Source organism: Larus michahellis, chromosome 2 (assembly GCF_964199755.1).
Source record: "Larus michahellis chromosome 2, bLarMic1.1, whole genome shotgun sequence".
Taxonomy (NCBI): domain Eukaryota; kingdom Metazoa; phylum Chordata; class Aves; order Charadriiformes; family Laridae; genus Larus; species Larus michahellis.
In genome coordinates, this window is record NC_133897.1 from 135,643,491 (window position 1) to 135,668,983 (window position 25,493).

Here is a 25,493-nt window from a genome sequence, read left to right on the forward strand (position 1 = left end):
GACTCTGCTGGAGTCAGGAGGAGAACTGGCCTGAGACTGCATCTGTGTGTCCACAAGGAGACAGGATGATTTCTGCCTCAGGTAACCCTGGGGACTTGGAAATAAGAAGGGTGAATTTCAAAAGGCTTTTTATCTAGGTCTTTTCCTGTAAATTTTGCTTCTTCTTTTTTTTTTTTTTTTTTTTTTTTAGTCAAGGAGTTATTTTTTGGTGTCATTTTGCAGCTAGTTTTACCAAACAGCAACTGCAGGCATTTTTTCCATGCTAATACGGATTTCAGTGCTGTGTATCCAATTACTGGCTCTTATTAATTAAATGTAAACTGGGCAGTTTTCCTATATGTGTAAACTTTAATTAATTAATCTGTTGTTCAGCAGTGTAAAGGGTAGTTTTCTGTAAAGAATTTATGGAGAAGTAATAACATTTGAGATTCTGCTATCCAACATTTAAAAGCACCTGATGAGCAAGTGAAATTCAGCTCTCTTGCACAGATTCAAGCAGCTTCACAGGAGGGTTTTTAACTGGGTCTGTACGTGGCACGTGTACCAACTGCTGAGCAGGGGACCTACCCAGACATTCTTCTTTTCAGAGAAGGTGAATGATATTATTTTTCCCTGTACACCTGAACGGTGCTTGAAAGCAACATGCTGCCATCGCATCTTGTATGAAGAAGGGTTAGAGCAGGAAGCCACCTTCTGAGCACGTTCAAGGTCCCAGTGCCTAGAGCCATCGGAGCGACACAGTGTGTGATGGGGGGGATCTATAAACTGGCCTTGCTGCAGAGTCCGTGTGGCTTGAGGTCTTGGTTCAGCATGCCTACATGCTCATCGCCACAGTTAAAGCAGGCTAACAGTTGTGAAAACGGGAGGTTTTGCAGCTGCCCTTTAAAATATGATGGTGGATGTTTTGGGTATGAGGATAGTCCATCATCGTATCACACTTCTTTATTGTTCTGAAGAGGGAGAGCAAAATGACATATGAACATACAGTCTCTCTACATAGAACAACCAGAGAGGTTTGTTAGGACCGTTTCTACCGCACATTGAAAACAGAACGTGTAGCAGGGCATGGGAGATAGGAAGCTTCCTGCATGTCCTTGGGTTCACTCAAGAACTGGAACCAGTACAACTCCTGATAAGGTCATTCCATAAAGCATTCCAAGATTATCAGAAGGGTTGCACTGTATCATAAAAGAAAAAAAAACACCAGGTAGAATATAGCATGCAGAAGCAGTTTTCCAGCTCCTCCCATTGCAGCACGTAAGTGACACACAGTTATAGTTAACTTTGGATTATCAATCACTGTGAAACAGAATGGGAAGGTTGTGCATTTGAGCAGCTTTTTCACTGGTTTTGCATTCAATGATGAGGCTCTCGGAACCGATACTAGACATGGAAATGGCAAACTACAGTGAAGTTTTAGATCCGACGTATACGGCACTGGAGTTCGAAACTATGCAGATTCTGTATAATGGCAATGGTGAGTTCTGCTCCATGATGCAAAATCAAGCCAGTTAACAGAAAAAGTGGAGTTTAGCAAAGCTATAAGGTGTTAGCTCAATGTTTTATTAAGGGAGCATTTGGGGGTTGTTTTCAAACTACAAATCGGCTCTTTTACACTTCATCACTAACTCTAAGTTAATAACATTATAATTCTTTAACATTAAGGAAAACAAAAGAGAAGTTATATGTAATAAAGTAACTGAACTGTACTGTCACCAGTCAGTTAATCAAAGGAAGAAAATGGTCTATTCAGCAGTTGTTTTATTTACTGTAAGACAACTGAATAACTAGTATTGACAGTTTGGACGTGAAACTATATTTCATATATAACATTCAGAAGGATGGGAAGAAGTTATCCAGAAGCTTATGAAAAAAAATTAGCTACTGTTTCCTGATGCCTAGTTTCTAATATTTTATTTATTTAAATATTAATATAGCCTTTCTAGGTATGTGTATATATGAACTAGAGTGATTTTTTTTTTAGAAATTACATTGGCTTTCTAGAGGGTAATGTTTAGCTGAGAAAAACTATTTGTGTTTGTCTAATGTAGCACTTTAACTTGAGGTGGAATTTTTAATGCAAAAAATTTTTGAGAAATTGCATCAATGTTATGCTTGAAATAGGAGGCACACCATTTCATTCTGCCATCTTGAGTACCTACCAAAAAAAAAAAGGAAAAGCCAGTCTGTTAAAGTGAAAAAAAGTATCAGACAAATGAAACCACTCTAAAATGACTTTCCAAATCTTCTAATATACTTAAAAATAGTTTTATTGCATCATAAAGTATAATTCATAGATCTATGGTAGTATGTATTTTTAAAAGGCAGAACAAATATTTAATGATTTTCAGGAAAAATATTTAGCACATGCATTTCCGCATATTCCTGCCATATACAGCCTAAGCTGCTTTTTATTGCTGAGCTTGAAGTTTTATCTGAATTTCTGATGTTACATTACAGCAAGCTTAGTAAACAGAAAGGTAGATTTGATTGTTGGTTTAGGAAGAAAAAACAAACTTTTATGCCCTAAGTGATTTGGAAGCTATCAACAATGATTATGCAACTTTTAGATGATTTCTCTGCTTTTTGTTCTAATATGAATGATTTCATTGGTCATTTGTTTTTTTGCTGAATAACACCCTTTCAGATCTGTTAATGTTACATAAAATGGGAAAGCAGATTAAGGAGGTTATGCTGTGTTGCGTTACGTGCTGGTGATAGAGCTAGTTAAACTATTCACTGTAAGTGATTAGTTTGATAATTATTAGGTGTAGCCCTTTTCTGTTTAGAGCTTGCTTTGGGTTTAGCCTGAGTCTTTTCTTACAGAATTTATAAAAGCATTGTCTTGTAGCCACCGTGCTAGTCTGGAACTGAAAGCTGCCTCTTCTGTGTGTCTTTCCTAGCTGTCTAAATTAATCAGAAACACTCAGAGAAGTTTAACAAGCCACATTCAGGCAGATTATGCAGTTCTGTTGAAATCAAGGAATTTTGCAAAATCAGGTCTATTTCCCAGACAAGGAATACTAAGGAAAACAAGTATATCCTTCTGTATATACACAACTTACATTGCTATGAATTATTTCATTACTAAATTTAAATATTGTATTTTTAATTATTCTGCTGTATTATTATGGTGCAAAATTACAAAACTCCAAAAGAAAGGTTTTATATTTTTCTAGCTAAAGTAATTCTGTAACCCATTGCTAAAAATAATTTTCCAATCATGACAAACCTATTTTTAAAATAAAATCTTTACAGAACTGGATTCTTACCTCTAAAATTTCATTTTTATGAATAGTTTTTTAATATAATTCCTATCAATTATGTGTCTGTAAAACTGAAAAAAAATGTTACTTCTTCTCCATTTGTCTGAAGAACTCTGTTTAATTTGTAAGCTCTTCAGGACAGAATGAAAATTTTATAGTGTATTTGTGTAATGCATTCCAGTTGGATCTGAATGAATAACAATATGTATCAATATCAACAGTTTTACTTTTTGACCTGTCCACTCTTCATGAACTCATGTACTTGACGTTTGAATGCATGTTTGAATAACTAATTAACGTGGCACTCTTTCCTCTCCCTGCCTGAACAACTGTGAATGTTTAGGGCATACTGCAAACAGCTTTCCTTTCATAAAACCAGAAGCATAACAGAAAAAGATATTTTGCAATTATTTCTTTGAATGCATCTGTTAAGCATTGTGACTCAAAGAAGAATAAATATGTCTGTTTTGATTTCAGGTGAATTCCTTCCGTATGGCTTACAATATTCAGTGACTAATTGTTAATCACGTAGCTAATATTCTCTTGTGCAAGTAAAGTCTGCACCAATGTTCCTTTGGAAAACTAGTTCAAGGAAATAACACTTAGACAGTCCTCTTAGCATGCATTTTTCCATTAAGTATTATGCAAAAATTGTGTGGGGTTTTGTTTTTTTTTTTTTGGTCACGTATGCAGTTGTGTATTTGTATGATAGTTGCCAGTTATTGCCGGCTCCTACGTGAACTGATATATGAGATCTTTGCCAGCTTACTAGGCAACACTGTTTTGTGCCAAAGTTCCTCTTCGTGTTAGCAAGAATGTATACGGAATTATACATGCAGAGTTACACTTGAATTTTTAACCCCTTGTAGTCGGCAAGAGTTCAGAGTAAAATTATTTTGTGTTGCAAACTTCATAAATTCTGCTGACCTCTTTATAACTTTGCAAGTGTTCACCTGAATGAGAACCAGATGTAATTAGATATGCCACGCTACATAAATAGTAAGTGGCAATTAGAAGAGAAGAGGCCAGAAGAGGCCTCTATTTAAGTGCAAACTGTTCGTGGGGTGGTTGTTGAAAGTCTTGTCCGTAACTATGTATGTTGTTTTTGCCTCTTCTCAGACAGTGCAGGAGAAGCTGTCAACATGAATGCTGCTGACAACGGGGTCAGCAGTGTCTGTGCAATATGTGGAGACCGAGCGACTGGAAAACACTATGGTGCTTCCAGCTGTGATGGATGCAAGGGATTCTTTAGACGCAGTATACGGAAAAACCATGTCTATACATGCAGGTATTTAAAAAGTTAATCTAGAGGTGCTAAATTAATGAATCCAAGCAAAAATTGCTATCGCACCTTTTCAGGCTTTTCAGAATTATGTAGGGGTGTTTTCAGCTTTTTCTTAAGGAATTCTAATCAGCGCTTTTAATGAGCATGTGATTCATGGTATATTCTCATGGTTTGGAAAAAATGTCTTTTATTCAAGACTACTTGACACTACACATTCTGCATTCCAGATGTCTTTTGATATTGTTGATATCATTACAACACTCAAGAGCTGTTTCATTCTTTTATTTAGAATTAGAAAGGTCATCTCCTGGAAAAGAAAAAAAAAAAAGAAAAATCCTCAGATTTTCACTGGCAATGTGAAAACTGTAGTTCTTAGCTGTTTTCTTAAGAATTCCTTTCATTTTTTTTTTCTTATGAAGGCCATTTTTGAATAGAAAGTCTAAGATTAATGAGTCTTGTTTTATAGAGTGTACAAGTACATCACTTTGGGTGATGCACTGCTCTTTTGAGTGACTGTTTTGCCCCGTCAGACTGAATGGCAGTTGCTAATTTCTGGATGTCTAGCTGCCCAAATTATCATACTGCAGGTCTGTGCACCATGTTTGGCGAATTGCCCTGTGCGTGCATGAGTACATAAAATGTCAGTTTTAAGCTATCTGCAGAATATATGTCACCTCTGTGAATTTAGACAAATCAGAGAAAACTTTTTCTAAGAAATGCTTGTTACTGGAAATGTTTGCTACACTCTTCATTGGTTGTTTAATACTCTTATAAGGAAATCTTTACCTTATAGACATATCACGGTGATATAGCATAGACATATTCCGAAACTGGTGTGACAAAAGCTGATATAAGTGATTCTAAGAAGAGCTCTGCAAAACGTAGACCTATTTATCTAACAAACACATGCACAACAAAAAGGCAGAAAGGAGGAGATGCCTCATATACGTTCCCCTTAGGTACACATGTAGGTATGCATGAGAGCTTGGGAAAGCCTTCTTGCAGCTTCATGCTCTGTGTGTTTCCTCATGTCTTTATTTCATTGTGGTGTTAGAAAATTTTCTTCCCATTTCCTGTTTAGATTGTCATCTGTAATGATACAACTTGTAGCTTGTTCATTGGTCTTTCCCAGAAGGAGTAAACTTTGCCAGCCAAAGGTACTGATTTCGCAGCTGAGGTCTCCTCCGTGCCAGTGACCCTTGGCATTTCCCTTGATTGTCCTTTCTTTTTTCTATTTGTAGCTTTTCTTCTTTTTTTTTCCACCATCCACCACTATTCAATGCAGCCAGTTACAGACATATCTCACGAGTAAACTGAGGTGGAAATGATGCACATAACTCTAAAATTTTCCCCACCTGCCCATTCGAGTGCATACATGTATCTATACAAACACATATATTCCTGCAAATTAAGCACATATGAAACGTCTCAAAACCGATTAATAAAAATTTAAAAAAAACAAACACCAAAACAACAGAAGAAGCAAGTCTGTTGTTACAGACGTTATTCTGACAGGCCAGATTAGTTGGTTTTCTTCTTTGCAATCAGGGTGCTGCTTTTTTAATGCTTTATACATTTACCTTTTCTTGTCTCTGATAGATTCAACCGGCAATGTATTGTTGACAAGGACAAGAGGAATCAATGCAGATATTGTCGCTTAAAAAAGTGTTTTCGAGCAGGAATGAAAAAAGAAGGTAATGGAGTAATTTATTATTTTATATACAGAGAGAAATAATCTGAATTAGTTTTAAAAGGTAATAAACATTCTAAAAAACTCCAGCAGAGTAATTCAATGGAAAGTCTGCTATAGAGCCTTCATGATAGAGAAATGCTTGCATATCGAGGTGAAATATGCATTGTCTAATTTTCAGGTGGGTAAACAGTTCTAACACCTTGAGCATTAGCAAATATATGAGTTTAAAGTAAATTTGCAACTGTTTAATCCATGAATCCTGGCACCCAAATTCATTGGTTTCTAAGTGTTGAGGCATATCCTGGAAAAGTTCAGTGCGAGTTTTTAATTTTTACCAAATTTGAGTGATAAAATCTCTATCTGGGATTTTGTTTCTCCCTTACTGAAGTTATGGCAGTGCCAATTTACTGGTTCTTCCCTTAAATTTAAATGTTTGAAGCATTTAAACCAGAGGAGGGAGTGTGAAGTTGAGTGAAAAAGTGGTGAGAACAGTAGGGCTTAATATGGGATTGTTAATTGTGCATCTCACCAACAGACATGGAGAAACATGGGTGTCACAGGGATCCTTCTGTCAAAGTGGAAGCACCAGATGACCAGAAGAGCAGAACAGTAGGGAAAGAAAGGCAGTGGGAATATCAGAGGATTTTTGTAGCAGGCTATTGGGGCTATTGCTTTACTGGCAATTATGATGTAGAGGCAAAAGATGTCCTGATCTGGTTTAAATAAGCACTCAAAAATGGTTCATCACAAACTTTGCTACCTGTTTTGTTTGAAGCATGGTGTTTCTGCCTGAAGGCCAGTCTGCAATGTGAGTGTGCAGTTCGTACTGCAACTAGGCTGTTATATTTTTAGTCTATACATAGCTTTCCTAAGAAAAAGGAAGCTGTTTCTTTATGTTCTTATATATCTATAGTATAGTATTGCTTTGCTAGTGATCAAGTTTTAGTATAAGGTAAAATGGATTTTCTCCTTGCAGCTGGATGGGGATATTCTAAACAGCGTTACACTGTGTATGTGTGAAATAGGTTTGCTAATTCTTGTGGATCTCCTTGAATACAGATTATCCTTTTGGAATTTGAGCCATTAAAATCAGTAACATACTGTATATATATTAGCAATGTGACTTGGAGAAAAGGTGTGTGTCCACAGCAGCCTTAAAAGTTTTGCCAAAACCCAAAGCTTCACAAACTTTCAAAACCTAGAATTAAAGAATAGTCTAGCTCAGAAGAGACATCTGGAAGTCACCTAGTCCAGGCCCCCATGTAAAGCAAGGCTAACGTCTAGGTTCAGTCAGGTTGCTTGGGACCCTGTCCAGCCAGATTTATACAGTCCCTGAGAGGGACGATTCCACAACCTCTCTCAGCAACTTCTGCCTGTGCTTGACCACCCTCGTGGGGGAGAGTTTTTTCCATATATCAAATCGGAATGTGTCTTACTGCAGTTAGGGTAGTGTCCATCGTCTCTTGTCCTTTCACTGTGCATCTGAGAAGAATCTGGCTCCATTTTCTGTAAACTACAGAAATCAGACCCCCACCTCCGCCTTGGTCCTCTGTTTTCCACATAAACAAAGGTGTCTCTCTCTGCTTCACCTTGTGCATCTTGTGGGTTACGACTCCATAGCCCTCCGCTGGACACTGCCCAGTTTTCCAGCATCTTTCGTGTACTGGGGAGCCCAAAACAGAGAAATAATCACTGCCCTCAAGATGCTAATGCAGCCCGGTGCATGGCTACCTGACATTGCCATGAGGCACGCTGCTGACTCATGTTTATGAAGTGAAGATGTATCCTGCACAAAACTTTTAACCTAATTTACACCTCTCTGCCTCCTCTGGTCACACTAGCTATAAAGCTTTAATTTTTCATACGTCCTAGCCATGTTTATTCAAGACTTCCCAGTGCTAAAGTAATTCAAAATGCTGAACTGTAAATTTCACTGCTTGTGTGTTGTTTTGTACCTCTCTACACTGTCAGGGGATGTCTCATAGCATAAGTGTAGCATAGTCTATATGATAGTTTCTTAGCTTTTTTCTAGCAAATCGCTTTATTTTCTTCAGGGTGAAGGTGAGAAAGGCTTCAGCTGGTGAAAGCTATACAAGCCCTCGGAGCAAATATTCCCCCTTCCTCACAGAGCCTCTGTTTAAGGCAGTTTTAGCCTGAACTGACAAAAAGGCTTTAGGATAACAGTCAATCCATTCTAATAATCAAAAATTATGCATACACAGGAGAAAACTGAAGAATTTCCCGATGATTCTCAAAGTGCTCCACCAGTGACTTTCACTAGTGATTGTCCGAATAGCTTACTATTTTTCTAATACTAATCAGCACTGACCTTATTTTAATTTTCTATGTAGCACTTAAGCTGCAGAGATTCAGTGAATGTTTTTTTCTCCGTTCTTTTTAAAAAGGTTATATTTTTTGTTTCCTGTCCACATGAACATTTAGCACTTTGTGTTTATCACTGCACATTTCTTACTGTGACCTTAATAAAAGGCCCATCAGTGAGTGTCCTTGGCAAAAAGTTAGTACACCTCTGGAATAAACTCTGTGCATTGTTCAGATAAACCCTGAAAACTATTCAGTGTATAGAATATTTTATTTTTTTTATTGAAGCCTTTGGTACTAGTCCTAAATTCTGTAATGCAGATTGTTTCCCACAAAATAGCAAACATATCTTTGGAAATAAAGCAGCTGCTCTTAAAAGACGATGAGATTCCTTGTGCAATAAAAAGATTTTGATCAGCACAATTCTTTTTTTTTTTTTTTCTTTTCTTTTCTCCTTGGCCTAACCTTGGACATGATCTAGGTTTTAGAAAAGTCTGATTGATAGTTTTATTTTTTCCTCTTCCTTCAATTCAAAAGTAAACCTTGTTGCTTCATAAGCCTTGCATGTGCTGATTAAGGATTCCTTATCCAAAGCCTGTTCAACTGCCTTTTTTTGGTTCCCATGAAACAAAATTTACCGGCCTGAAACTTTTTTGGTGCTTTTTAATCATTTTTTTTTTTTTACTTAGTTAATGTTCTGTAAACTGGCTAGGAATGCAGCGTCACTGAGGAGGAGCATGAGATTTAAGTTTCAAAATTATCTTACTAGTGGATTAAGTTCATGATTCATTCCTGTTTCAGGGTTTGGCACAGGAGAGCAGTAGTAGGGCTTTCACGCTTCCTCTGACTGAGACATTTTGTCAGCGGTGGTGCTGTATCTCTTGACCTGTTCAGCAGTCTGGAGGTGTCTATTTCTACCATTGTCATAAAGCCTTCCTTATTAAATTGGTTAAAATAAGAAAATGACAGCATGTGTCCAAATTCAAAGGAAGGAGGAGATTTTACTGTAATAAAGCTAGTCACAAAAGTGCTGATAATTCAGAATCTATTTACAATTGCTTATACGTAGTTTTTACAGGCAAACAGTATACAGATAAAGAAGATAAATGTATCGTCATCCTTCCTCATTACTTAGAGCAAAAAGCATAAGGTCTTTTTCAAATGTCATAGCTTTTGATTCTTATAGTTATCTAATAAACTTCTGAAATGGTACTGTGTGGCAATGTCTAGAAGTCCATAAATGAGATGATTATTCTTTTCCAGCTGTACAAAATGAACGGGACAGGATAAGTACAAGAAGAACCACTTACGATGGCTGCAATATTCCGTCTATTAGCACATTGTCACAAGCTGAGACACTCTCCCGTCAGGTACTGAGGTCTACCACAAAATTATTTGATGACTAAGACCATTTTTTCTGAAGTTAAATACTTCTCAGTTTCTTACTGAATTAAATATAATTATTGAGATTACTTTTTTCTACTTCCAAAATGCACAGCTTCCTCTTCCCAGTGAAACAATCAGTAATAGAATACATTCTTAAAGCAAAGTCAATAAAAAAAATCCTGCTTTGTCCAGGACAATATGTCCTAGGCGCCTTTCTTAATAAAGCTTTATGATTCTTACTGCTTTTAAATCAGTTGCTGTCTCAGACAGATGGTGGCATCTCTCTATCCTTGAGGCTGGCTTTCCCATGAAATATTAGGGAAAAAATTGTCCAAAGCCATTACATTCAAAGGGGTGTGGACACTCATTTCCTTACATTCTTTTGAAAATCCCATTTTTAATATCCTTAGACATTATAAATAAGGCAAACAGAAGTGTTCCAGCTACAGTCTATTCACATCTTGCTTTTAAATTTTCTTTGTCTCATCTGAACTTCATTTTCTTTTTTTCTTTTTTTTTCCCCTATCCAATCAATTGCTGAATGGAACAGTCTCCAGTCCTTTTCTGCACCTCAGATAAATCATGGTCATTGATTCTGCATTCTTGCACCTCTTACTAACTTACTTAGAATTTAACTGCCACCTTTATGATTTCATGCTGACTGATTTATACATCCCCAAATGTTTTGTAATCTCATCCTTTATCAGCATCTCTCTTAGGGTGGAACTGTCTGTAAAGAATTGATGCAGGAATTACTGGGTGATAGTCTTTGGTACATATTGCATGTCTGGGCAGACTAGATGAACATAATGGACCTTCCTACCTTTCATACCTATACAGTATAAAAAATATACCTATTTTTACCTCCTTAGTAATTCTTTGAACTTGCTTATTGTGCTTTTTTTTGTGTTACTCCCTTAATCATTTCCAACTGTTATATGCAATTCAGGAATAAGAGCTGTCTTAAACAGAATCACATCCTCAGCCTTTCCTGCCACACAATTCTTTTCAGGCAGTAGATTCATGGCCTAAAACATCACCTGGAGTATACACAAAATTATTCTACTTGTTATTTGGTATCGTAGAATCATAAAATCATTTAATTTGGAAAGGACATTTAAGATCATCCAGTCCAACCAGCACAAAAGAGATCAAAAGTGGGAACGAGAAAGGGAGAGAGGTTGAGACAGGGATAAAGAAAGAGACCGCCAGAGAGACTGGGATGACAAAGAAAAAGGAAGGGAAGACCACAGGAATAAGAAAGAAGATATCCGAGAAGAAAGAAGTTCAGGAGATATAGATGAGGAAAGAAAATCCAAGAAGAATCACAGAAATTAAAGCAGTCCAAGTCTTCATCGGTCACCCAAACATCGCTGTGAGTGACACTACCAGGAGCGACTCTCCTGATACTGATGCTTACCACAGTGGAGATGATAAAAACAAAAAGTACAGACTTCTGAGCCAGGTTGTGCAGCCACAGGAATCCTGGTCACTGAGCCACTCTCACATTAAAGAAGAGCGGCTGGGTCGCTGGAAAGAAGAGCAAAAATCAGACAGAAAGGAAAGTTCCCAGTGTCATGAAGCATCAGAGTTTAAAGAGAGGGTTTCTTCAGAAGACAAGCAAAGAGAGCAACCAGATGCTTCACAATGCTCCTGGTCCAGGATTCAGGCAAATCTTAGACATCACCACTCTGAAGAAAGAGATGCCTCTGATGTAATGCATGATGACAGCAAGAAGTCTAAAGTACAGAAAAGGCACAAAGAAGAACAAAGATAATGTCAGTGAGGTGGAAAGGTACGCTAATGAATCAGTGACTGAGGAAAGCCAGGCCTTTTCACCCAAGAAAGGTCAAAAAAGGAAAAATATAGAGAAAAAGGAAAAATGTAGAGAAAAAGCAGAACAGGTCCAAGGCTGATTCTGAAGTTTCTGACAAAGAAATTGTTCCGTATCATAAAAAGAAGAAAGGCCCAAGAACCCCACCCTGTTACAAAAGAAGGATTGGTTGAAGCACCACCTGAGAAAGCTGTGGCAGAAGTCCCCCCAAAAAAGAGAAGATACAACATTTAGTGACTGGTTTGTTGTAGTAGGAGAGAATTGCTCTCACTATGCCAAGCATATATGAAGACACATTCTTGGCGTCAAAGACCAAGATGTCACTTTAATGTGATGGGAAAGTAAAGTCTTAAAGGTCCTTGTTTTTCCCTCAGTTGAATGGGTCTGTAAGATGAGTTCAGTCCTGAGGAGAGACTTGGAGGAGGTGGCAGCATCACAAATCATTGGCCAAGTCCTTCAGCTATGAAATAAGGAAGGAGGTGGCATCCATCCTTTTTAAAATTTTCATATTAAAATAGGGAAAATGCATTGTTTTTTCCCTGAAGATCCCTTAGAGGGGGCAATTGTACAAGTACAATTTTTCTCCCACAGACCCAGGAGAGGCTTCTAGGATGCTGGACTCTCGTAAGAGTAAAGGCATGTGTCTCTGATGGTTCTCAGGACAATGGGGATCTAGTGTTATATTGTCATGCTGAAGTCAATGTTCAATGTTCAAGTCATGTCCGATGTCAATGGGTACTAGTTACATGGGGAGAGGTTTCAACTCAGTACAAGAAAGCAATTTTTTACAGTGAGAACAATCAATCACTGGAATAACCCTCCCAGGGACGTGGTGGAGTCCCCATCACTGGAGGTTTTCAAGATATGATTGGGCAGGGTGCTAGATAATCTCATCTAGGCTCCCTTTCCCATGAAAGGTTGGATGAGATGATCTTTTGAGGTCCCTTCCAACCTAGGCTAGTCTATGATTCTATGGATCAGCAACTCCTGTGCTGCACCCCAGAAATGAGAGGCATGTTAAAGCCATAGAGAAATAGAAAGGAAAGTTCACAACTTCGTATCTTTGTGAAGCAATGCAACCCTAGGAGTTCATAATGAAATCCATGGGAGTCATCCCATGAATCTCCAGCTGAATTACCAAGTAATTTCATCATGGAGTCTATAGTTTGTCCTATAAGACGTAATTTATAAAGATGCATAGCTTTATTTAGAAGATATTAAAGGAAGGACAATCTATTAAGTTCCTGAGTCAATAAGTCTAATGGTTAAACAATCTGTCTGAAGAATTAACTTCTAGTTGGTGCATGGTGGTATCTTTTTCTCGTAGATCGGAGTGCCTTCTGCTGTCAGAACTCTCTTCTTTGTGTAGGTACTTTTGAATCATGATCAAGACTCCTCTTACTCTTCTGAACAAAATGAAATATATTGAATTGAATTTCTTTACTCTCTTTTTGTACCGAAGGTTTTCTAGACCGAGTCATTCTGGTAGCTCTCACCTGAATGATATTCAGTGTTTTCAACTTCGTTTTTGTAGAACAGGTGCCAGAAATGGACTCATGATTACAGCAGGGATCTCACAAATGCTATGTCTACAGAGAGACAATACCTCTAACCCTTTCTCTATGTGATAGCCTTTGATTATATGTCTGAGTATTTCTTCACCTGCCTAGCTGCTGTATTTCCCTGAGAACTAACGTTCAGCTGGTTAACTGCCATTAATATCTAGGCTGTTTTCAGTGTTTTAGACTACTGAATTACGGAGGAAGCACTGAGCTTTAGTTCAGAAGTGCAACTCCTTTTCACCACCCAAGGATAATGGGATTTCACCACAGACCCCACTGGGGGATTTAACATGCATCTGGGAATGAAGGGGATCTGGTGGGAGTCAGCCTAAATAGCATCCACCATCCTTTGTAGGAAATTTGTAGGTACGCAGTTTTAGAAGATCAAACAATTGGGTTTTTTTTGGGGGGAGGAGGATAATCAAATTACAGAATATCCTGAGTATGTTGACTGTAAGGTGAAAGTCAGTTTTATAGGCCTTGTACAGTGGTGGGGTTTTATTGTTGTTGTGATGGGATCTTTTCCTTTTTTCCTTTTCCTTCCCCTTCCCCTCTCCCTTATTTCTTTTTCTTTTTCTTTTTCTTTTTCTTTTTCTTTTTCTTTTTCTTTTTCTTTTTCTTTTTCTTTTTCTTTTTCTTTTTCTTTTTCTTTTTCTTTTTCTTCTTTTTTTCTTGTATGATAGCAGTTATAAACTGACCTTCTTTTCTCAGGCTTGGTTTTATCTTAAGTTGTCTTTCCTGCCTGGCTTAAGAGCAAGCCTGGTTTTGTTCCTTTTCCTTGAAAAGTCATTAAGAATTTCAGGATTTGGCTCAGTGATTATGTGAAAGTGCCCCAGCTTCAGGCCCAGAAAGATATTGCTCTCTTCTTATTTCACAGAACACTGTTCACTGCAGGTGGTCTAATGCACACTCATATCCTTTACATTTGCTCTGAAACGTCTCAGGCCTCTGCCTATACTGCTGCTTCATCATTACAAACCATTCTCCTCCAGGCACTAAAACCCCCCTGTTTTACCTTCTAAAGTTAATGATACTTATCTTTTCACTAGAAGAACATGCTACCCCTTTATGTCTCTCTTTCTTTGCTCTTAATGTTACTGCATGCCCCCGTGAGCTCTTTTTTTCTCTGAAATGAAGTGAATGTCAATCATTTTAAAAGAATAAACTATCACCCACCATCCCCACCCCCCCCCAAATAATAAGGGCTCTGGTATATTTTAAAATAATATTTTGGAAAGAGAAGATATTGCATCATGATATGAATAGTGTAATTTTAACATAGTGTAATACACACTGGTAATAATGAGAAATAAAATTTTATAATTTATGTGCAGACTAACGGTCCATATGGTTAAGGAATGTCTCAAGAGTATGCATGATTACTGCTGCCATTTTTTTCATAAATATGCTGTTAACCAGTGAAAATGCAATCATATGAAATTTAACATTGTTATTTTTTTCTCTCACTATGGCCAGATCTCAATCTCCAGTCCCGGTGCTAGCACTGACATAAATGTTAAGAAAATTGCTGGCATTAGTGATGTCTGTGAATCTATGAAGCAACAACTTTTGGTCCTGGTGGAATGGGCTAAATATATTCCAGGATTCTGTGAATTACCACTGGATGACCAGGTATAAGAGGAGACCAAAGAGAGAACTTTAATTATTGTCCTTTTATTTCTGTGATATTTAAATGTTAGGATTAAACACTCATGTATTGTCTGATCAAACAGAGCTAGGTGATAGACCCACCATCTTAAATTTTTTTTAAGTTTTGAAATCACACCACCACAAAAAAATTGATAAGACTCTAGCACGTAACAAAAAGAAGACGGAAACTAGTATATATTTCAGTGTTTTGTGCTTTCTGTATTCTTTTGGAAGCGGAGGTACCAAGCTGCATGAAAAAATTAAAAATATCTTGTAAAAAAAAGCCATGCTTTTTTCTGACCTTGCAAAGTATTTATTTCATGTTCACCTTTCATTATAATATGGTTTAAGACAGCATGTTGTTTAATTTGAAGCAGCTCTTCTCTACCTGCAAAAAATAACAGCCATTAGAACCTCAAACAAATGCCAAACATACTGATATCAATCCATAGCAAATAATGTTTCATATAATACAATGTACTAAAATGATTTTTTATATAGTAAGTGTGGGGGGGAAAAAGCATCAAACCTTGAAACTTCTTAAGGATTTTTATGACAGAGGTCTGATCTATCATCACATCTGTAATATATCCTAACTCATCACTGGGTTTCAAAGTGGTGCTGGCACACTCGGAACCAGTGTCTCCCCATTGGGGTAAGCAGTTCTCTCACTGTCCTCCCGGGCGGGAGGTTAATTCATGGCTCAGGATCTCTTGATTCCAGACCACCAAAATCTGATGCAGCTTGAAAATGACTCCATGAAGTTGAATTGTGTAATTCCTCCTTTTTGGCTCTTCAGTCTCTCGGTTTTTGACAAAATCCTGCAAGGAGAGTTAGATCATCCTTGGGTTTGAGACTCAAACTGAGCTCATTCCCTATTATAATCTTCCTCAGGAACATGGAGATGTTTCAAGCCAAGGAGAACCCCCCAAAACAGGAGCATAATGATGTCTTTGCAGACCCACAGAATATTATATGTGTGCACAAACTCAACATACTGGAATGAGTTAAAAATCCGTTCATGTGAAAGAAGGAGAATTTTAAGTGCAATGGTTACACAAGGGCAACAAAAACAAAAAATATGTTGCTGTTTTTATTGTTAAGGTGGCATGAAGGAAAAAAGAGATCAGACCTAATTAAAAAGTTCCTGTCTGTATTATAAGTAAATAAATAAATAAATAAACAAACAAACAAACAAACAAACAAAATCAGCTTACAAAGATAGGCTGAAAACACCCCTGCAATACTTGAAGAGTCCATGTTGGGATATACTCCGGAACTATAAGTATCTTAGAAGAGTAGAGACAAAGGTATTGGGAGTTAAAACAAATGCCACTTTTGCATTTGTGATAGCCTCTTTCTAAGGGGCATTGTTCATTTAGTTATAAAATAAACCATCTTGTTATGAACAAACGATTCCTGATCTGGGAATCAGCCTGATTTGCAAACCATAGAGCAGGCCAGAGCAGATAAGTTAACTCTACTGAGAACCTGAAAGGTCTTAGCGCCTTAAGTATTCCTAGGTGCTGTGTACTTTTACATCACTCATAAAGTATTGTCTTGGATTCATAAGAAAAGAATTACTTGCCAAGACAGGAGTTCCTTGAGGAAGTAGAGGCCAGCACTGGAGTTTCAAGCTGACATTAAAAACAAAGGAAAGTAAATATGTGACAAAGAGTAAACTAATGATCACATTTTTAAGTGCCTTTCCTGGTATGAATCAGGTTTCTTCTTTGTTGACAGTAGTGGATATTTTAGCATATTTGGGGAAACAGCTCTTTTAAGTGCCACATAAATTTTTGGTTCAAGGTGAGAAAAATGAGACCCTGGTAGGGCTGCATTTACTGTAGCGGTTCATTCCAGCCCACTGGAATCTTTAGTGTCAACTTAAAATTCCAGAGAAACCTTTATTAAGGGAATAGGCACAAGGAAATAAATGCAAGGATTGTATTTATGGAGAAGTATTTTGCAGAGATGATATTTAAAATCTAGACCAAATGCTAGAAGAGACAGAGGATGACAATACAATTTAATTACAGTGTGCTGTTAGTACAGTGTTAAGGTTTTTACACTCACTGTACATTTTACGTTAGAATCTTAACAGTCTTAAACACGTACCTATAGCTGAATACACTCATGGTAATATGCATCCTCATTTCTTTTGTCCTTATTGGAACTTACTGCTTTATCTTCTAATGAGTCTGCTGTTTTTTTTTCTTGAGGTTGCCCTGCTAAGAGCACACGCTGGAGAACACTTGTTGCTTGGAGCAGCGAAACGGTCCATGGCGTATAAGGATATTTTACTTTTAGGTAAATATTGGTTTTGTTTTAATTAATAATGATGATATTATAGTACATTAGCAACCATGTAATCACTTAAGTGGGACGACTGTTCTGGCACAATCAAAGCAATGCATTCTGTGAATGCTAAATAGCTATTAATGACATATTGTCACGTGCCAGCAAAAGCAGGTGGACAGTTTTGTGCCAGCAAAAGCAGGTGGACAGTTTCCTGGGAGTTTACATGGCTAAAGGTTTATTGGATACCAGAAACCACAACTTAAGGGAGTTCCTGGCAAATTGTCTCCTTATGTTATCATCCTTTCTGCACCGTTGTCCCGTAAAAAAAACCAACAAAACAACAACAACAAAAAAAACCCCAACCAACCAATGAACCAACCAAACAAAACCCCTTTGCTTAACAGAGGAGCAGCCAACCTGTGGCCCAGGTTTTTGTCAGTGTTAGGTTGATGGTTGGGCTCGATGATCTGAAAGGTCCCTTCCAAACTAGACAATTCTACGATTCTATGTACTAATTTCAGTCTTCATGAAAACCATTTATCTGGAGCTTTCTCAAGAGCCCTTCAGACATAGAGAAGACCCTGCAGGCTAGGAAATTGGATAGCCATGTGGGAGATGGGTGCATCCATGGCACAGGAAGGGCTCATGCCTGCATAAGCATATTCTTGGTCACTTGAAATGGCTCCTTCACTTGGTTATACAAAGAGGACATAGCTGTTTGGGAGGGGGACGTTGTTGGAATCATGGTGGAAGCATGTCTTCCTTTCGTTCATACAAGAGAGGCACAGTAATACGATGAGCTGCATGCCGGTGTGTATAGTGACGTGATGAGGCATTTGTTAGCATTGTTTGACACAGCACCCTGCCAGTCTGAAGTGCACCCTGGCAAAAATGATCTCATTAAACGTGTGCAGCACTTGGGCTGTTTTGTGAGAAAGGGCGTAGGTCTTCTTGGACAGGATTTTTGATGTGAGGGAAGACTACGAGGTGTATGGACTCAAACTAGTTTCTTCACTGGTGGTGTGGTACAGGGAGGTTTTCTACTATTTCTTCTTCCTCTTTGGTCCTGCCTTTTTTATAGCTCTAAATCAGCTTGAATCTATTTTTACACATATTAAAAGGACAAGAAGGGCTTGTTCTGGAGATATGACTCGCACCAGGAATGCTTTCAAGTTAAAAACTATACAGATGACTAGTTCTTTCTCTAGATACAGTTTTACTGACAAAATTAACGGAAATAAAAAGGAAATATTGGCAGTTTTATTGGGATCAGTAGGTAATAAGGAAAATAAGGATAAAATAGTAAGCAAAAAATTATAGACAGTATCACCAACATCAGCATATATAGCAAAAGAAGAAACAATTTGAGGCTCCAAGGTTTATTTCTGATACTTGGAGGTAGATATCTATAAAGCTTATGAGTCATTTTGTCATGGATCTCTTGTGATATAATCATCAGCTTTTCTTTCAAAAACTGCTTGGTGGCTTCTGGAAACTCTGTGGCTTTCCCAGTGTTCTCACCACTTATATCAGATGATTTCTGGACAGAATGTACATTAAGATGCCATGATGGAGACTGCTCCAAAATGTAAATTTAAAATTAAAAGAGATGGGAGAATTAATTCTTTACTGAAAATTTTATGATGCTTCTAAATTTTATTAGGAGTAACAGAGGCATCTGTTGGAAAAACAAACATTCCTAGTGTCTCCTCTGGAAGGATTCTTTGTCCATTGGCAAATTCTGGTCATTCAGCTTGGGATATATTATTTTAATGGGGGAAGTGAAATTTTAAGATCAGTTTACTATTACATTTATCTGTTATGTAAAGATAAAGGCCTGCTTGCTCCATACGTGTGCATTCAAATATGGACCTGAGTCTTGTGGACTAATAAGTAACTGTACATGTTGGCATATTTACATGCACAGATTATTTACTGAGTGACAGCTATATGTTGCACATACGCTCTGTTTGCAAGGAACAGTTTTGTATGAAATGAAGGAGAGTTATTATTTAAAAAAATATTAATTTGATTAAGCAAAATGAATTGTCCTTTTGAAAATGGTTTTCATTTACTATGTTACATCAAAGTCTTTATATCCATCCACATGTTGGTATTCTTTCTCTCTAAGGCAACAATTACATAATCCATCGCAACAGTACTGAAGTAGAGATCAGCCGAGTGGCAAATCGGATTCTAGATGAATTAGTTCGACCCTTCCAGGAAATTCAAATAGACGACAATGAGTACGCTTGCTTGAAAGCGATTGTGTTTTTTGATCCAGGTACCTTTTTGAAAATATCTCTCAAAATTATTTTACACGTCATTATATTGAAAGTAATTTTTGTTGTTGTAGCATCTGCTCATGTTATCTAGCTGGATGGAAAACAATAAAATGAAAAAAAGTAAGATGCTCCTCCCAAATCATAACCTGCCTTGACTTTAAATTTTTGTCATTTCTTAAGATGCAAAAGGCCTGAGTAATCCAATGAAGATTAAGAACATGCGGTTCCAAGTCCAAATCAGTTTAGAGGATTATATTAATGACCGTCAGTATGACTCCCGAGGAAGATTTGGAGAACTTCTGCTTCTACTGCCTACACTCCAGAGCATCACTTGGCAAATGATTGAGCAAATACAATTGGTTAAACTATTTGGAATTGTTAAAATTGACAGTTTGCTTCAGGAAATGTTACTGGGAGGTAAGCTAACAACTTGTTAAATTTACCATGTGGTATTATCTTGAATTTATCATACTACAGATGGAAGAATCCTTACAAATATTTCATGAAATCCACTGTTAATGCAGTCAAAACACTAAAAATAAACACAGTGCTTAATATGGTTGAAGTCTGGTTAAATTGCTTAATGAATACCCAGAGGCAATTGCCAATCAAAATATTTGCTCTGCGGAAATGTAATTATTGAAGTATAAGTCACTGGCAACAACATGCTTTTTTGAATTGATATACGCTCATGTTATTTCTGCAGGTACTTCCAATGATGCCAGTCATCTGCATCATCCCGTACATCCTCACTTAGCCCAAGATCCATTAACTGGCCAAACTATCCTCATAGGTTCCATGTCTGCTCCTGTACATGCAGAACAGATTTGTAAGTAATTGCGAGTTAGCTTTCTGTCATAACATTTCACTGTTACATTTAAGAATATTAATTAGAATGGTGGCCTGTCAGTGCTCATAGAGTTATTTCATCAGCATTCTTAAATTAAAATAATTGTGCATTAAAAATGTATGTGTATAAACAGTGTTAAGTAAGGGACTTTGACCTGAATTTAATCTAATTTTAAAAATTCAGCACCATTCTGATATACCATTGTTTTCATATGCACAATTTTTAATAAACTAAAATTTCTGGTAATTAAAATACCCTATTTCCTTAGCATGCCAAATGTAACAGAACTTCCTTTCAGCGCAGTAGTATGTATATGTGTATGCAGAGTAGGCCAGAATGTAAAAATACGTAATTCTTTCTATATTCTTTTTCAGCAACCCCAGAAACTCCATTGCCTTCCCCTCCTCAAGGCTCTGGGCAAGAATACAAAATGTCTACAAATCAGGCTTCAGTCATCGCACAGCAATCTATTTTGAAACAAAAACCATTGTGATAAAGTTTCTGTCTCTGTCTTTCCCTCCCTTCCTCCCTTCCTCCCTTCCTTCCCTTCTTTTTATGCACTAGATAAATTGGTAGGACACTTGCACATTTAAAATCTCAGGATGATAAAGGAAATTATTTCCTCAGCAGCCACTACTGTGGGTGTTTCTTGAAACACCTCATGATTTGGAAAGTAACGCTCACTGTTCTGACTGCTGTGTACAACTGTAACTGTGGACACTGCAGCCTGACAAATATGTATAGGGGTTGATATTATTTTTAGATCTTTTAACTGCACAGATTCATTTTTTATTTCCTGTTTTAGTTGTTGTCTTAATATTATTGGTTTAGATGTGTATATAATTTTTTCATTGTGACGGTACTGGTTAGTGCTTGTTTAGCTGTGAATTCTAGACATGAAAATGCGGGTTAATCAGACAAAAGCCAAGATTCCATTAGTAGTAAAACAGTAGGCTACCAAGCAAAGCACAAGCATTAAATAAAAAGAAGAGAATACTAAATGGACAGAAATACCCAATGCATTTAAAAAAAAAAAAATCTTGATTTGAAAGAACCATCTCTTTCAGGTAAAATTTCAACAAAGGAGTTGAATCCTCCCTACTTACCTCATTGTATGAATCAGAGGGCCTGCCATGGGCAAATATATTTGAAGACTTTTTAAAATCTGTCTACACAGTAATGTCTATATCAGTCAATTGGACAGTGCCAAGGCATGGATGCTAGCATTTATGTTGCTAAATAGTTAGAACAAGGACTGGTATGCTTTTTGGTCAGGACTAACTAGTACTCCTCCCGAACAATTTCTGGGCACACTTAGGGAATTAGTCCAGTCTAGGGACACTTTTCAGCAGGTGCTTTGGATATAGCCTCCTCTCTTTAGGGCCAGAGAGAGTATAACTAAGAGTATGGCCAGACCATGCCACTTGACCTCAGGGATGAAGTATAGACTTTGTACTGTTTGATTTACTAGTTGCCTAACTGGCTGGTGAATGCACGTTTCAGCAATCGCTCTGAACTTCACCTACAGAGAAGTTGTACTTATTTAGTAGCTCTGTGTCTGGAGAGATACGGCTTGATGACTGAAGCGGCAAACATACCTGACTTCAGCTCCAGATGTTCCTGGTCTGAGCCATGATATTCCAAGCCAGAAGACAGCCAGCACACCAAATACTCATTCTCTGGATTTTAAAGGGGTTTCAGAAGCTTGGGATGAATTGGTTTATTGTGATGAGCCCCCTTCTCCTCTTCCTCCCATTCCATTCTGGGGGAATCCAACATTGACTAAGTTTTGTGTCTGGAGTTTATAATAACCCATCTGGATTTGGACCCTGTGTGGATTTTCACAAAGGGGACCTTGTGACACATACTGACTTGGGCATATACTCACTCAGTTACAATTTGTGAAAATAATCTATTATGATATATGAAGTGATGTGTTGTTCATACAACAGTGACGTCATAAGAAAATCACCACTTTGCACATTTTATTTATTCCAGACAGCAATTATTTTCCTTCGGTACTTTAAAGTAGGCTTCTTTCCCAGAAGTTATATAAGAGAGAAACAGAGAAAAAAAGAGAGAGTAAAATACTGCAGTTTGCTGAACTATTGCAAAGAGAAAACATAGTGGAGTGAGAAATTCTGCAAGGTGAGACATTGATCATCCTGAACCAGACACCTGCATTAATCACAGCATCCAAATATGGTGTAGTTAAATCTCTGGCTTATAAAAGTTGCCCAAACAAACTGATAGGATTCTTCAGATACATTCTTTGCAGGCAGGAAATGTAACACAGTAAATGCTGAGCTGACCTGAACATTCAAAGAGCTTCAATGAGAATACACTTACCACCAGGTAGATGCTGTGTTTCTTTATGTTATTTTAAAGTAGTTGCTTTTGTAAAGTCTGCTTACAGTAGCTCTTAATGTTTACCTTTTGCTTTTTAGAGTGTTTTTCTTTTTGCTGGTTACTGTTTATTTTTTTGTCAATGCATTGCTCTTTTTACAAGTCCCTTTTAGTATAAGGTTTTATGACAGAATAAAGTACCGACATTTTGCCATTAACTTCAGGGGAATCCAGTTGGTGCTATTTTTACAAGTTGGCCACCAACTCTTTGTGGGGAAACACAAAAGTAATGCATGCGTAAGAGATACTGAGCAGCCCAAAAGTTGATTGATGTGGGTCACTTTCGTATACTTGTCACAGAAAGAATGTTGGACTCAAGTTGGATCTGCATGAATTTACTGGATAATATTGAATAAGTCAGTTGCATAAACATGGCAATATTGGTCTGACTAAAGACATTTAACTGGAAATAAAAAGTAGTCCCCAAGTTGGCCACCCTTGCCTTATGTAAGTGATGTGCATAATAGCTTAATGGGTTTAGTTTTCACACTGTACTTTAGATATCAAGTGTACAATAAAATGTTTTCACACACTGCCAAAAATGTACTGGATGAAAAATATACTTTAGTATTTTATCTGACAAAAAGTTGTTATCTATTTTGTACGATATATTACATTTTTGAATAAGAACACCACTGTAATTTATTGGGAAAAGCTGATTTATTTTATAAATGTAACATTATTTTTGTAAACTTAATTATGAAAAATCAGAAATGATTAGCTTTGTTAAATATTAAATTATAATGAGATGTAACTTTATATGTTTGAACTCTGATACCAGGTTTTTGTGTTGAGCATATGGAATTGAAATAGTTGCTGGAAATATTTCAAATGGACTGTTTTTCATCAAAGCTCAATAAAGAAAAATGAATGATCCAAATGACACATTTGCCTTTCGGTAATTTTTTTACTGTTTACATAAACAATGACAATGCTTTATATTGCTTATGAATAAGTATAAAACTGAAACATGCTTTCATCTCTACGGTATTCACAGCATCACAGAATGGCTGAGGATGGAAGGGACCTCTGGAGATCATCTTATCCAACCCACCTGCTCAAGCAGGATATTGAAATCATATGAAAGAATATGATGGCAACATTTTAGTTGATTCTACTGTAAAATGGTAAAGAATTACATAGCTATGGTTTTCAGTTTTTAGTTCTGACTCACAAAATAACTGAAGCACATGCTTAATTCCATCTGTGTTTAAAATGAAGCATATGTTCAGCAGCCTTTTTTATTTTCTGGACAGGGATAGCTTAACAAATCACTCGCTTTCATTGCTCAAGTGCATTGTTGTTTAGGCTAATTTAATTGCAACTAAGCAGTTATGTGTTTTGTAGATAAAAACTTTTAAAACTTTAGAAAGACTCCTTAAGATATATATATATTTTTTTTTAGATAACCAGTATTTTTGACCTTGGAAAGTATGTTCATTTGTATGCCTCCTTTGAGTAGATTTTGAATAGGGGTGGGTTGTTCGTTTTTTTGATTGGGTGGTGGGAATAACACAATGAATTGGGCTGTTAGCATTTGCTCACACATGCTCTGCTCTGGAGCACGGAGCTGCAGGGTAAAGCTGCCATGGGAGGAAGAAGAGGCTCCACTTCTGAATGCTGGAGAACTTCAGGTCCCTCTGAAGATACTGTGTCTGTGGCTGATTACTCTAGATGAAGGATTTCTCTGCCCGTTACTTCTAAATGCTGACTTGGGTAAAGGAAGTTTATGATTTTGGGGAAGGGAAGAGGATTTTTTCAGCCTACAATGGAGAAAACATGTAAAAGCCCTACATCTTCAATTCTGCGTCATGCTGACAGACAATTCTTTAAGGATTTTCATAAATCAGCTTTACAAACAGCTCCAATAGGTGAATCAGGAGTGTATATTTTACAGAGAGAGATGGATGTATTAACTTTGAGTTCTAGTCACTGTACCAAATTCCTTCCAACTAAGGAATTCTGAATGTGAGTGAAGGTATTTACTGAGTTCCAGGAACATTCTGTGACAGAAAATTTAACATTCTCAGAATATAAGAAAATCCATTATAGCTCTTGGTTAATATTTCTATATTTGGCAGTTCTGTTTCACCTCAAGGATGTCTGTCAATCTGTGACTGACTAGATATTTTATGTCTTTCCAACAGACTATTTCTAGTTGTGCACCTCCAATATTTGTGTTACTTATGCTAAAGTATATAGTAAGCCAGTGTTTAGCACCACATCTTACAGTAAGTCTTTCATAAATCTTCCATATTGGTTTGCAAATGTCTACATTTTTCATATTGTCCCTGATGTACAGCCATTAGCTTTCTTCTTTCCTTTCATTCTCCCTAAGAAAAATCAAGATATGAAAAAAATATTTATCCCCAAATTTAAAGTAATTGTGTTAACAGTGCAATTGTGTTTCCCTCTCTTCTGTAATTTTTGTAATATAAAAAGAAAGAGAACATAGTTGTCATCAAGGCTGGCATCAATCACTGCGTCCTTCTGGATCCTTATTGTTCTGCAGCAAATCCCAATATTTTCATTAATTGGAAAGTCTACTCGTAAATAAAGTCAAAATCTAAATTTGATTACAGAAAGGAGTAAAGGCGCTGAACTGCAGGAAATATATTTTCAAAAATTTCTTCCATAAAAATTAAAATGCATG

General features: G+C 37.0%; 1 protein-coding gene across 1 annotated transcript; it reads left to right on the forward strand.

Annotated features, from left to right (window-relative positions):
• The first annotated feature begins 1,359 nt into the window (after positions 1-1,359).
• HNF4G (hepatocyte nuclear factor 4 gamma) lies at positions 1,360-23,723 on the forward strand. Its single transcript, XM_074573640.1, has 10 exons — positions 1,360-1,477; positions 4,386-4,554; positions 6,151-6,245; positions 9,830-9,936; positions 14,825-14,980; positions 17,221-17,308; positions 19,431-19,583; positions 19,765-20,001; positions 20,291-20,413; positions 20,809-23,723. Exons 1-10 carry the CDS (start codon positions 1,360-1,362, stop codon positions 20,925-20,927), a joined length of 1,365 nt encoding a protein of 454 aa, XP_074429741.1. The 3' UTR covers positions 20,928-23,723.
• The last annotated feature ends 1,770 nt before the right edge of the window (positions 23,724-25,493 follow it).

Excerpts from the sequence above, each read along its gene's own strand:
- HNF4G (XM_074573640.1), top strand. The coding sequence starts at position 1,360 with ATGATGAGGCTCTCGGAACCGATACTAGACATGGAAATGGCAAACTAC. Across the intron at positions 9,937-14,824 it reads CTGAGACACTCTCCCGTCAG|ATCTCAATCTCCAGTCCCGG; the intron begins GTACTGAGGTCT and ends CACTATGGCCAG. Across the intron at positions 20,002-20,290 it reads TCAGGAAATGTTACTGGGAG|GTACTTCCAATGATGCCAGT; the intron begins GTAAGCTAACAA and ends TTATTTCTGCAG.